The 13,844-nt window shown below is 38.8% G+C and overlaps 1 protein-coding gene, 1 long non-coding RNA gene and 1 pseudogene across 2 annotated transcripts; 1 reads left to right on the top strand and 2 right to left on the bottom strand.

Annotated features, from left to right (window-relative positions):
* Positions 1-1,702: 1,702 nt before the first annotated feature.
* On the bottom strand, positions 1,703-2,763 carry LOC104779298 (transcription factor RSL3-like; annotated as a pseudogene).
* Positions 2,764-3,692: 929 nt separating this feature from the next.
* Positions 3,693-4,291, bottom strand: LOC147947799 (uncharacterized). Its single transcript, XR_015587481.1, has 2 exons — positions 4,191-4,291; positions 3,693-4,034 (listed from the first exon to the last, which is right to left on the bottom strand). It is a non-coding gene; the product is annotated as an uncharacterized LOC147947799 (long non-coding RNA).
* Positions 4,292-4,583: 292 nt separating this feature from the next.
* On the top strand, positions 4,584-13,273 carry LOC104779299 (myrosinase 4-like). Its single transcript, XM_010503656.2, has 13 exons — positions 4,584-4,864; positions 4,957-5,017; positions 5,157-5,215; positions 10,895-10,970; positions 11,071-11,148; positions 11,240-11,327; positions 11,418-11,661; positions 11,788-11,906; positions 11,994-12,211; positions 12,300-12,331; positions 12,416-12,512; positions 12,675-12,783; positions 12,881-13,273. The coding sequence occupies exons 1-13, from the start codon at positions 4,676-4,678 to the stop codon at positions 13,068-13,070; spliced, it is 1,560 nt and encodes a 519-aa protein (XP_010501958.2). The 5' UTR covers positions 4,584-4,675; the 3' UTR covers positions 13,071-13,273.
* The last annotated feature ends 571 nt before the right edge of the window (positions 13,274-13,844 follow it).

A 13,844-nucleotide genomic window follows, 5' to 3' on the forward strand; every position in this document is an offset into this window, starting at 1 on the left:
TTGGTCATTGATGGACAACTACGAATTCGGAAATGGTTACACTCTCCGTTTTGGTATGAATTGGGTCAACTTCACTAATCCTGCTGATCGCAAAAAAAAAGCTTCTGGCAAATGGTTCTCTAGGTTCATCCCAAAATCCCATGTCCCCACCAAACCTAGAATGTAATAATAAAAATTGTACTCTATGAAATATTGTTTTTAAAATCTTCACCTAAAGCCTTACTACACGTTGTAATAATCAGATCTTAATTCCGGTCTTTGTTGGTCAGTTCATAAATAAATAAAAAATGTTATATTTACGAAGTTTGTATACTATACTCTTTCTATATGTATAACATATCAATTATTAGATTACGAGCTTCCAACTTAAAACCAATGGACAATAAGTGGAAAGACTCATATTTTATATATACCACTTAATATGTTACTTAACTTCTAATGTGGGATATTGTATTTCTAATACGTCCCTCAAGATGATGGTTCTTTTATGCATCAATCTCGGTATGTTTGGGCATGAATCGGCGCACCAACTATTGGGCCATGTCGATTGTGGATTGAGTTGAGTATGTACGGACCGAATTCTGATACTATATTAAATTGTGCGCTTCTAACTTAAAACTAATTGGTAATAAGTAAAAAAGCCTATATTTTATATATATATATCAATCGTATTCAACTTTGAATGTGTAATATTGTATTCCTAATATCAACAAATGTTTGAAGGTGTTATAGTTTGACATCATTGACGTGTTACTTGGTTATAATTTAAACGTAAGAGATGCCTTATAACAATAATTACGGCTTGACGTCATTGACAATCTGTCGTTAATATTATAGTAATTTGCTAAGTTGTTATTTTTAGTTTTCTATAATTTCAATAATTATGACTTATTGATGTTTGTCCCTTAAAATCTGGTTTTAATTTGACTACGTTGTTTAATATTTGATACTTATCAATGAGACAAGTCATATTTTTTTTGCTTATGGAACGAAGATTGCTTCATTCACATAGTAATATTAATATAAATGACCATATATTATGGACACGGAACTTAAACGTCTCCAACAAATTTCAAATAAATTTGAAACTCTTTTCAAATGAACTGTAACTTTGATTGAATTAACTAATTGAATAATAATAATGTTAAGGAACATATATTCTCACGCAGACATGTACACGCACAGGTATATTATAAACAACTACGATAGTAGCCGCGCTAGACCGCGGATTGTTTTTTGTATTTTTTTTGTTATATATATTTTTCTGTTTATTTTTTGTATGTTATTTGCAATTTTAGGTCTAGTAGATTTCTCATGACAGCTCATATAACTTATGGACTATCATTATAATTATAATCCTCAGCTAATATAACCTATGGACTATCATTATAATCCTAAAAAATTCCAAATAGACCAACGTGTATTTAGGCAGACATTTAAGCAACACCTCCTCGTAAAGTTAAAGGAGAAACGTGAATAACTTCTTGAATATGATCCCAATTGAATCTGTGTCAGCGGCTGTAGGTTCTTGGCAGCAAGACCTTTCCAAAGACACTTTAATTGCGATATGAGTCCTTCTGGTTTGACGAGAATTTATCTCACAAACATGAACTCGGATCTGTCTCCTTTTGCTTATTTCTCTTCCTTGTTCTTTCTTTTGCTTCTCTCCTCCACTTATGATATGTTCTAACGTTTCTTCAGTTTAGCTCAGTTTTTCTAAAGACGCGGCAACTCTGCAAAGGAACAAAAACTTCATAGAGGCAAAAGATTCACTTTGATTGGCATCATCGTCCGAGCTCAACAACTACATTTTGTTTAGTTTACTAAAACATGAACAATGTTATGTAGAGATTATAAACGACTTTATATAATCTACATACCTTAATTTGAAGCTGCAAGAACTTCACGTAATGGACCGCTTCTTCAAGCATCGTGCTTATGTCTACTTTTATCCCGTTCGGCACAAGGTTCTGCAGTGTCTTAAGCCTTTCGTTAATCTTCTCTCTTCGTTTCTGCAACAATTAATAATACTATTAAAAAACTCGTCTAGGATCAATGTTGTTCATTATCATTTGGTTTTGATATAAAAGTTGTACTATAAGGTTTAAAGTTTTCTTACCCGAGCATAAAGGCTTTGAGGATCAGTGGCTGTTCCTTTGGTGGCTCTTGTTTTGCCTTTAACACTTGTGACCGAAGCTTTCTCATCATCTGAACTGTTGCTTAAGCTCTGACCATCTATACAATTAGTGTTGCTTTCGTCAACTGTATTGCTTTCTGAGCTTACCCTCTGATTTTTCTTGGATTTTGGAATCTCCTATATATCGAGTAATTGATACTGTATTTATTTTATTGTATAGTAATAATAAATGAAAGTAAACATTATATATATTGATCTTTCACTTACTTGTCGTGTGAGGCCGCAATCAGAGTTATTTTTGCATAGATAACAGATTCTCCACGGTAAGTAGTTTCCTCTTAAGAGATGACGTTTCTTGGATATGATGATTTTGATCCGAAGAATCAAGCATGGCCGGAAGATTTCCTCCAGGCATTGCACCAAATGGGAAAATATCAAGAAGCAAGAGAGCATGATGATCAAAAGACAAGACATTGTTTTGGTGATGATGTTGATGAATATGACCATTGTAAAGGCTAGCGAGGCCAAGCATCTCGTCTCACGGTCTGTCTTCTTTAGATGATGAACATTGATCAGTTGAACATCCCCAAGAGAGACTCCAATGCACCATCAACAAAAACGTCCATGGCTCTAACGAATAGTCCGATATATCCACTCCTAGAGTTGTCATCTTTACCTACAACAAACTCACAGAGAGTAGATATAGAAATCAATTATGGAACTCTTAAACAATGATAACACAGAAGGAAGAAAAATAAGAGAGTAAGAATTGAAGTATATTACCTGGAATCGAAAAGTAGAAGAAGAAGCCCATCATCGCCGGATCTGATGAATAGATTCTGGTGGATCGAAGAAGAAGAAATCCACTACAACCGATCTACCATCGATGGGCTAACATCATCGTATCTGCTCAGATTGGTAGAGAGAGTCATGGATAGGATCAGCAGCACAGTCAGTCGATGGTATGAAGGCGCCGAAGAAAACGATTGGTATTACAGCGAGATAGGTTTAACGACGACAAAGTAAAGAAATCGAACAATTGATTAAACCCTCTAGTTTTTGTTTTGCTTTGTCCATGTAGTAAAAAAAAAAAGCTGAACTGTATTAATTGTCTTAATTTGATAGGTTGTTGATTTTTACTGAGGTGTCAACACCTGCTTCAATACAGAAGCTGAAGTATCAAGCTCTGCACAGAAACACTACTTCTTTTATTGTATTGATTGATAAATCTGGTGGTTTGTTCAAAGAAAAAACAAAACAATAAATCTGGTGTATGTGGTAAGACAAAGTGTCTTGCTTTTTTTTCTTTTTTCTTATTAATTAGAAAACAAGACAAAGTGTCTTGCTTTTTTTTCTTTTTTCTTATTAAATATAAATGCAAATGTACGTAACGAGTTAACTAATCTCCATGCAAGTCCCATGGACCCAAACCTTTTGCAGCATTATCATTTATCATGCAAAAACAAACTACTGATTACCCTAATCTACCATACCTAAGGTTCTAAAGAGAACTCCTAATTAATTAATCTCAATTAAATCACAAAAATCCTGAAGATTCCTTTGCATGACCATGTATACGATTAGAAGAAGAAAACAAGTTCACAATTCACATTACATATATATAACTACCAAAATTCATACAAAAACTTGAAGGGGAATTGCCCAAAAAAAAAACTTAAGGGAAAAAGAGTACTTAAGTTTCAAAACATCTATAATTATGGTGAATAAAATCAAGTTTTTGTTAACTATAGTGGATTCACCATCCTGCTGAGACGGCTGGTTCTCACAGCTGCGTAACCATCCCTCTGCCTCCTATGATATTTGGTTTGGATTTTTTTATTTTTTGATCATCAGTTAGATATTGTTTTTCAGTCTTTGAGATTCTGCTGCTTTCGCTCTGAAATAAGTTCCAAACTCAAAACTTTCAAGGTTTACTCAGAGACATGCCGATGCAAATGAAAATGCACTAACTAAAACGAGAAATGAGGTTCCAGTTGAAACCTTTTAAATATGTGGTATCAATTTTGGCATGAATCAGAGAACATTTACTTACCAACAGATTCGGGGCAGAATCTTTCTTAGAAGGGTGGACTTAATTAATTGATCCCCCATAGCATCAAGATTCGGGGTAGAATCTTTCTAAAAACATTAATTAAGATTTATCTTTAACGTTGGTGTTTGTGTTGTCCTTATAAGTTTCTCTATAAATAGAGACTTTTCTTTGTTGTAATTAATTAATCGTATCTTCTTTTGATAAATCGATGAACCAAAAAGGAGAGATAATCTCAATTACCCATAAATCCGGTCATTCTATAAGAATTTAATGGCTTTGTGAAAGTTTAGCCAATGGGTATTCTTAGAATTCAACGTTAGCTTTGTGTTATGGAAAATTTAGCTACGTCAAAACCTTTCTATATAAGCCCCTCCAAGTTCATCATTTTAATTCATCGTCTAATTAATCCTAAAAAGCCAAACAAATGCAAAGACAAAGACTCTAGAACCCATATATAGAAAAAAAAATTTACAAAATTCTCAAACATGGAAATTCAAAAAACTCAGTACACTATACCCATCTTTCTCTTTCTCTTTGCGGTATCGAGCTGCGAAAAATATTGCACTACAGAATGCAAGGCCAAAGAACCCTTCCACTGCAACAATACTCTTACGTTCAACCGAACTTCATTTGCAAAAAATTTCACATTTGGTGTAGCTACTTCTGCATATCAGGTTTACAGATATTTCGGCTTTGGGGATCGATCGATTTCTTAGCTATTTAGCATTTTTTCTCATAACCAACATGATTTAATTTCTTTTACCAGATTGAAGGTTCTGCACATAGAGGACTTAATGGATGGGACTATTTCACTCATAGATACCCAGGTCATAAACATCATTCACCGTACTATTTATTTAATATGAATTATATATTAATATGAACCTCAATGTACGAGAAAACGTTTAAACGTTTAAAAAAAAAAAAGCTATTGAAGCTCATAAATATTTTGTTATCTTTATACAGAAAAAGTTCCAGATCACAGTACAGGAGATCGTGCTTGTAATTCGTATGAGCTTTACAAGGTGAGGGGCTATCAATGATGAATGTCTACTTGTTTTTGTTTTTTTTTTTTTTTTTTTTTTTTTTTTTTTTTTTTTTTTGTAAGCTATGAATTTTCATTAAACATAATGTTTACTGAAGCTACAACAACCGTATATCTTAGTCATTCCTTGCTCCAAAAAAATAAAAACAAGGAAGGAGAGCAGCAGTGACAATATAAGAAAGCTAAGCATACTTAAGCCAAACAAGAAGAAGATTTTTGAAGTTCGTCCTCTTTTGCTTAGCTAGGATGGCGTCCCTGATTTGTCTATCCAGCCCCTTGAAGATGGATTGAGCATCTGCGGAGATGTTGTTGTGGTACCTGTTGTTTCGCTCCAACCAGATAGCATAGAGAGTTGCTTGAGCTGCAAGTCTTCGGAGGTGTCTTGGTGCGATTTTATCTTTGAGGTCAAGCCAAGCCGAGAATGCATCCCATTTGTGGAACGAGAAAGGCTTGTACCCGAGCCGTCTTGTTACTTCCCTCCAGATGTTTTCACTGAGCCCACAGTGTAGAAAGATATGATCACGGGTTTCCTGCATCAAACCACATAAACAGCACTTGGGGTCTACTTGCAGTCCCCAGGATATCAACCTTGATCTTGTGGGTAGTCTGTCAAGGTGGATTAGCCAGGAGATGAAAGCATGCCTTGGGATTGCGCCTATAAACCACACATGATCGGTCCAAAGCTGACTATCTGCTCGTGGCCGCATCACATCCCACGTTTTGGGAGTTGAGAAAATCTGACAGATCCTCCGTGCCTGTCCGCCATGAGTAGGAGTTCGGTTGTGTGGTGTGAGATGGTGGCGTAATTGTGATCAGGAAGATTTGAAGAGCCTCCGCTTGATGTGATCTTGCAGGTCGGAGAGACCAACCCATAGGGGAGGCGGCCTGAGCTACTCTTGCAGTCAGTGGGACTCCAGTTTGTGATGGCCCTGTCCTACCAAAGAAATCAATAAGCGGACCAAAGGGGGTCCAGTTATCGTACCAGAAGCTAAGTTGGGAGCCATTTCCCAAGTGAGGAATAAGAAAAGTTCTAGCAGTGTGACGGAGGTTGAGCATGCATGTCCATGTTCCTGAGCGATGATGCTTGCTCTCAAGTCCCCAGAAGCTCCCATCTTTTATTTTATTGTTGCGCAGCCAGAGAGCCCACAGTGAGTCGCTAGAAGATAACAGACGCCAAATAAGCTTGAGGCATAGCGTTTTGTTCCAGAGTGATAGACAGCGTAGCCCTAGGCCCCCTTCAGCTTTAGGGAGACAGAGCTGCCTCCATGCGACCTTAGCAGAGCCTTTCTTGTTGATATCACCAGACCAAAGGAAATTGATGCATAGGCTTTCGATTTTCTTGATGCAGCCTTTTGGTAAGATGAAAGCGGACATCCAAAAGTTGATGGATCCATATATCACAGATGATATTAGTTGGAGTCGACCTGCGTATGAGAGAGCACGGGAGGACCAGGAGGTGAACCACTTGGAAAGACTGTCGAGGAGGGGTCTGTATTCTGCCAGGCGAAGCTTCCGGTGCATTAAAGGTAGGCCGAGATATCTTACTGGAAGTGAACCTACGTTGAAACCAAAGGAAGCCATCCTGTCAGTTTCAACTTGGTTCACTCCTGCCAAGAAAAGGTCCGTCTTACTCGTGTTCATTGTTAGGCCAGAGATACGAGAAAATTCCTGAAGAACCTCTGCTATCTTGAGAAGAGAGTTGACCTGACCATCGAAAAACACCATGATGTCGTCTGCGAAGGCCAGGTGAGTGACTTGTGGGGTTTGAGCATGTGGATGGAAGCCAATAGAGTTAGAGTTGTAGCTCTTCTTCAGCAGCTGCGAGAGTCCTTCCATAGCCAAAACAAATAAGTATGGCGAGAGGGGCTCCTCGAAATAAACCACACAGTTCGCCATTTACACAAGCAGAGAAACTTGTTGTGGTTATACACTGCTCGATCAAAGAGATGAAATGACTAGGAAAATCCATTACTCTAAGGATACCAAGGATGTATTCCCAATGAACTGAGTCGAAAGCCTTAGTGAGGTCAATCTTGAGCATGCCCCTCGATGAGATGTTCTTAAGGTTGTATCCTTGGACAAGCTCGGTTGCCAATAGCACATTCTCTACCAGAAGACGTCCCGGTACGAATGCGGATTGGGCATTGGAGATCATATCCGGTAGGATTTGCTTCAGTCTATTGGCCAAGATTTTCGACACAATCTTGTAGAGGGTGTTACAACATGAGATATGACGAAACTCTATAACCCGTTGAGCATTTGGGACTTTGGGAATCAGAGAAATGATTGTGGCGTTCCACTGCTTAAGCATTTTCCCATGACTGAAGAACTCCAATACCGCATCGACTACAGACCGGCCAACTGTGTCCCAGTGTGCAGTGAAAAACTCCACACAGTATCCATCAGGTCCAGGGGCTTTGTTTTTTGGCAGCGAGAACACCACTTGTTTAATCTCCAACGGGGTGACAGGGGAGTTGAGGATGTGCACCGCAGATTGAGAGCATCGTTGTGGTATCAACTCCGCAAGTTCATCCAAAGGTGCATTGAAAGACTGGCTCTGTTCACCCAGAAGCTGCTTGTAGAAATCCACCACCATTGTCTGTATACCCTGAGTAGAATCCACCACCTGATCATTATTATCCAGGAGAAAGATAATTTCATTGAAACCTTGTCTAGTGATGATAGCACGGTGGAAGAATCTTGAGTTTTTATCCCCATCCTCAAGCCAACAGATGCGTGATTTTTGTCTTAGATAAGACTCCTCTGCTTTCGCAAGCAAACACCATTCATTGTGAGCCTCTTTCTCCTCCATGATCGCATGAGGGGATGGATTACTGAGAAGAGCTTGTTGACAGTTTAGCAGATTATCATAGGCCACCTGAACCCGCTTCTCAATACCTGAGTAGTTCTCTTTGCTGAATTCCCTTATCACCGGTTTGAGTTCCTTTAGGCGTTTGGATACTATGAACATTTTGGTCCCAGCAAATGAGAGGGCATTCCACCATAATTTGATGAGAGGTCCGAACTCTGGATGCTGATTGAGCAGAGCCAGGAATTTGAAAGGTGTCTTTCTTTTGGGCTTCTGGATGTCTAGAAATAAGCAACATGGACTATGGTCCGAGAAGGCAGGTTCTCCAAAGACTGCAAGAGATGAAGGAAAGACCGAAGTCCACTCGTCATTTACCACGATGCGATCCAACTTTTTAGCTACAAGTCCGCTGGTTTGCTTATTAGTCCACGTGAAGGTATTACCGCAGTAGGGAAGATCAGCTAGTGATGAGTTGGTAAGACACTGGCTTAGATCTCGCATGCCACTGGGGGATGAGTTCACATCCTGTGCAGAGTGCTCATGAGGCAAGAGGATTTGGTTGAAGTCCCCAAGAACCGCCCAAGGGAGGTTTGAGAGAGATGAATTAGCTGCCTTATCTGCGATCTCATCCCATAACTCTTTTCTGGCATAGCTACAGGTCGAGGAGGCATAGACCATGGATACCAGGATTTGCTGAGAGACAAAAGGAAGCTTTACGAGGCAAGTGATCATCTACAAGGATTTGCTGACAATGGATACCTGCACCGAAGGATGCCAAACAATCCAGATTTTACCAAGATCCGAGAAATCATAGTTATTAGCAAAATGCCATCCAGGAAAAACACGAGATACTATAGCGTGTGATTTCACCGGATTGACGCGGGTCTCTATGAGACCACCACAAAGTGGTTGGTTCTTCCTCAACCATTTCCGAAAGCTACGCCGCTTTACTGGGTCATTAAACCCTCTTACATTCCAACAAAAAATATCCATAAAGGATATGGGGTTTTAGAGGTTTACGGGACCTCCAGCCCGAGCTTTACGCAACTGTTGCTTCTGCAACCTCTTGGAGACCACCTTCAAGAAACGGTCTGACTCGGCCTCTGGATTATCCTCCTCGCATGAGATGCTATCTGAACTGGTGTCTGAATGGACCATTGTATCTTCGGCGGAAGGGGGAGGTGAGTGGGAGAAGAGGTTGTCCATAAGATCAAGACAGAGCTTACCATCATCAAAACCCAATGTACGAACGTGATGGGAGGTGGTAGGTAGAGGAGGCCTCGCACTGTTGACTTGTGCGCCTGATTGGCCCGTTTCTGCTCCATTAGACTGCGGGGTTGGAACTGCCTCTACCTGAGGAGCTAAGGTTTGGGTGGGAACCACTGGTTTGATAATTGGCTTCCAAACCGGGGTAGATGACAGTGGCTTGGTTGGACCGATGATAGGCAATTGGCTAGCTATCGGCTGTTTTTCTTGAGCTTTGTCCTTTTTGGCTCGAGGACACTCGGTAGTGGGGTGCTTAGCGGATCCATAGGCAGTACACGTGACTGGAGCTTTGGAACACCGCGAAACCGTGTGTCCCACTTGCTTGCAGTGGCTACAAAGTGAAGGCAACCAGGGGCTGGATACGTGGATGCGCTTGATTTGGCCAGATTCAAGTCTTGCGTTGACCGCCTCTGGGAGAGGTTTCCGCGGGTCTATAACTGTGTACACCTTTGCAACCTCTACATTGATTAGCTTCTCAGTGTGCGGATGGAGACAGACTAGGTGACCAACCAGTCCGGCAATATATTCCAGACCTTCACGGTTGAAAAACTGAAGAGGAACACCAATAAATTCCAGCCATACTGGGACCATAGAGAGTTCAGGTTTCGAAGGTTGGACCTCGGGGGACCATTTGGCTACAAACATGGACTGTCCATCGATTTGCCAGAGACATTGGCTCAGGATTCGTCTCCTAGCATTCGGGCAAGGAACTCTGAAAAGGAAGGAGTTACCTTCCATCTTTGACACAGTGATGTCTTTCTTTTGCCTACTCCAGATTCCATTTGCTATTGCCTGTACGGCACCCCGTGAAGGCAGGTCCTCATAGAACTGTCCTAAGATGAAGCTGTCCCACGCCTTTTTGTTCTTTTCAATCACAAAGTTGGGTATGGTCACACAAGCCTCACCGGAGTCTAGAGTGAACGGGGTTCCCTTCCTTTCTAGTTTTGTTGTAGAGCCAGCAACCAGCTTCCTCCAGGGGGCGTCCGGTGTCTTGGGTCTATCATCTGTATTTTGGGGAGCAGTAGTGTTCGCCATTTCGGGGGGGGGGAGAGGGGACGAAACATCCCCGATAGTATCTTCCGCTGTTTTACCAGGTAATTTTGCTTGGGAGTTGGCAACATTAGCTGGATCTGTTGAATTATGGTTTCCGGTTTCGGCCGCCGCCACCACAGGGGGAGCAAGGCTGCTTACATCGGAGGACTTGATTTGGTTAGCCAAGGTCTGAGTAGCCTCAGGTAACATCCCGGAGCCATTTGGGAGCAATGAAGTACCAGCTGAAAACTGAGTAACAGGCGGCGAGGATGGGATTTCTTTAGAGGAGGACGAAGAAGCGACACCAGTGGGGTGACCGCGAGGAGGTGTTTGATTGGGCTTCTTTTTCTTTTTGGCCATGGCGGCCGGAGGGAGCCTACGCCGAGATCGGCGAAGGTGAAGGGAGAAAGAAAGGGATCGCGTTATCGCCTTTGGAGATCTAGAGAGAAGCGCGTGAGGCGCGTGTTCGACTTCTTGACTTTATTTATGAAAGTATTGTTTCTTAATTTTAATTTTAGTTTAATTTTAGAATTTTCTTATAACCTTGAACAGGATGATGTCAAATTATTGAAAAGAATGAATGTTCAAGCATACCGATTCTCAATAGCATGGTCAAGGGTCTTACCAAGTTAAAAAAAAGTCTCCTAGCTAGCTTTTTCTTCATGTTTTCGTTTAATTAACAAAAAAAAAAAAATGACTGAATTGTTTTGTTTATATACTAATCTTAGAGGGGAGGCTTATTGGGGGAGTGGACGAGAATGGGATAGCATACTACAACAATCTCATTAACGAGTTGAAAGCAAATGGTATAAAATCGAAATGCAAATTACTTAGTCATACATTTTTAATCATTGTATTACATTTTGTGACTTAATCATTTAACTTACGTGAATACAGGCATAGAACCATTTGTGACTATATTTCATTGGGATACTCCCCAGACTCTAGAAGACGAATATGGAGGCTTCTTAAGCCCACGTATAGTGTAAGCGGTTTTATAACTAAACTTGTTTTCTTTGATTTTTTTTTTTATCTATATATCTAATATTTAATATGTGTTGTGATACATGAATAGGGAGGACTTCAAGAACTACTCTGAGCTTCTATTTCAAAGATTCGGAGACCGAGTCAAATTCTGGATCACTTTAAATCAACCCTACTCGTACGCAGTCAAAGGATATGGGGATGGATCATATCCTCCAGGACGGTGCACTGACTGTGAAATTGGAGGAGATTCTGGAACCGAACCTTATATAGTTGCACATCACCGACTTCTAGCTCATGCAGAAGTTGCATCTTTATACCGAAAAAGATATCAGGTATATATGTATATATTAATCATTTTTTTCGGCGTTAATATTAATTTGATTTGGCATATTTGTAGTTTGTAATCAAAAAATATATATATATATATATATATATATATATATATATATATTATGCAGAAATCTCAAGGTGGTAAGATAGGAACAACCTTGATAGGGAGATGGCACGTCCCACTAAACGAAACTAGCAATCTTGACAAGGATGCTGCAAAACGAGCATTTGATTTTGCAGTTGGATGGTATGTATGTTAAGAGAGAGAGATCAAAGGTTTTAATTAGTTATAAAGCAAATACTAATTTATGAATATTTTCTTATATATATGAAGGTTCATGGATCCATTGGTGTACGGAAAATATCCAAAAATAATGAGAGAGATGGTAGGAGATAGGTTGCCAGAATTCACACATCATGAATCAGCTTTAGTTAAAGGATCACTTGATTTTCTAGGGATGAACTATTACCTTACACGATATACAACTGACGGACCTCCTCCGAATCCGACAAACCTTAATGTTTTAACAGATGCACAAACTAATATTGCAAGTATGTAAAACTTTTCATATTTGTGTGTGTGTTTTTTTTTCTAATCTATCAATCATCTAAATACTCATTTTTCTATAATTGGTTTCAGTGTATCGCAATGGCATTCCTATCGGTGTTCAGGCAAGTATCGACTTTAGTTTAGACTATCATATTCAAATTATAACGTTGTTTTTAATTCATTTTTTTTCTTTGGTTCTTCTACAGGCTGATAGCTTCGCCTACTATCCTCCAGGACTCCGTCAGATGATGAACCATATCAAAAATCATTACAAAAATCCACTTACCTATATCACCGAAAATGGTATATATATATATATATATATATATATATATATATATATATATAATTTTACATTTCATATACATATGTTTAACCAAAATATCAGTATGGATATATATATATATATAATATATGTGTGTGTGTGTGTGTGTTTATTATAATGATAGATATTTAAATTTTAAGGTTCTTCTGATCTTGATGCCGGAAACGTAACGCATGCAAAGGCTCTTGCCGATCATGGGCGAATTCAATTACATTGTAGCCATCTTTCTTGTCTCAAATGCGCCATCGGGTGAATTATAATTCGCGTTTTAATCTCTAATATATACTTTTTCAGAGAATTATAAATGTTAATACATCAAAACTATTCTTTTAAATATATATTATAGGGATGGATGCAACATAGCAGGATATTTTGCATGGTCATTGATGGACAACTACGAGTTTGGAAATGGTTTCACTCTCCGGTTTGGTATGAATTGGGTCAACTTCGCTAATCCTGCTGATCGACAAGAAAAAGATTCTGGAAAGTGGTTCGCTAGGTTCAACGATAATAAGCGGAAGCTACCACATATGTAAATAAATTCCATGTATCTAACCTTGAATGTAAAATTGTAAATTTTGATCTCTAGACAAATCTGTAAAGTTCTCCTAGACAAAGTCTGTAAAGTTCTCTCTAGACAAAGTCTGAGAAACTGCCATTTGAGGTTGGTTTTTTCAGCATTTATTGATTTTTTATACAATTGTAAATTGTTCATAAAATAAATTTATTATTTAATGAACACATGTGTCAATTTATCTTTCAACTTATAGTTTTCTAATTAACATTATTATTATATTACTATTTTATTATGAGATACTCTCTTGAAAATTCTTGGATGGAGACCTAGATGGAGATGCTCTTATGCACCACTACCCCCCCCCCATAAATTATTGTGTTATACCTTGATATTTCTTTCAAAGTTCCATTCATCATATATTATACATTGAATATTTGAGTTGTAATCCTTTTATTTTCTTTAACAAAAAAATTACATATTTGACTTTTATATTCAAAATCTTATTATATAAAGTTTGGTTCTTAAAGTTAATAACTCACCATATCGTGACACGTGTTAGTTTTAACGATCAGAGATCAAAGTTAAAAACTCACCAGATTGTGGCACGTGTCAATTTTAGCGACGAAATATCCAAGTTAATAACGCATCATATCGTGACACGTGTCAATTTTAACGATCAGAAATCACATATCAAAGTTAGTAACTCATCACATCGTGACACGTATCAGTTTTAACGACCATCAATCACAGTTTTCAAGCTTGGTAAAACGATGCATAAGATAATTGTAATCTT

The sequence above is a fragment of the Camelina sativa genome, chromosome 3 (genome assembly GCF_030686135.1).
Source record: "Camelina sativa cultivar CO46 ecotype springtype chromosome 3, ASM3068613v1".
In the NCBI taxonomy this organism is placed as follows: domain Eukaryota; kingdom Viridiplantae; phylum Streptophyta; class Magnoliopsida; order Brassicales; family Brassicaceae; genus Camelina; species Camelina sativa.

Coding starts and splice junctions, on each gene's coding strand:
- LOC104779299 (XM_010503656.2), top strand. CDS start 4,676: ATGGAAATTCAAAAAACTCAGTACACTATACCCATCTTTCTCTTTCTC. Junction 10,971..11,070: donor ATGGTCAAGGGTCTTACCAA/GTTAAAAAAAAG, acceptor TACTAATCTTAG/AGGGGAGGCTTATTGGGGGA. Junction 12,784..12,880: donor TGTCTCAAATGCGCCATCGG/GTGAATTATAAT, acceptor TATATATTATAG/GGATGGATGCAACATAGCAG.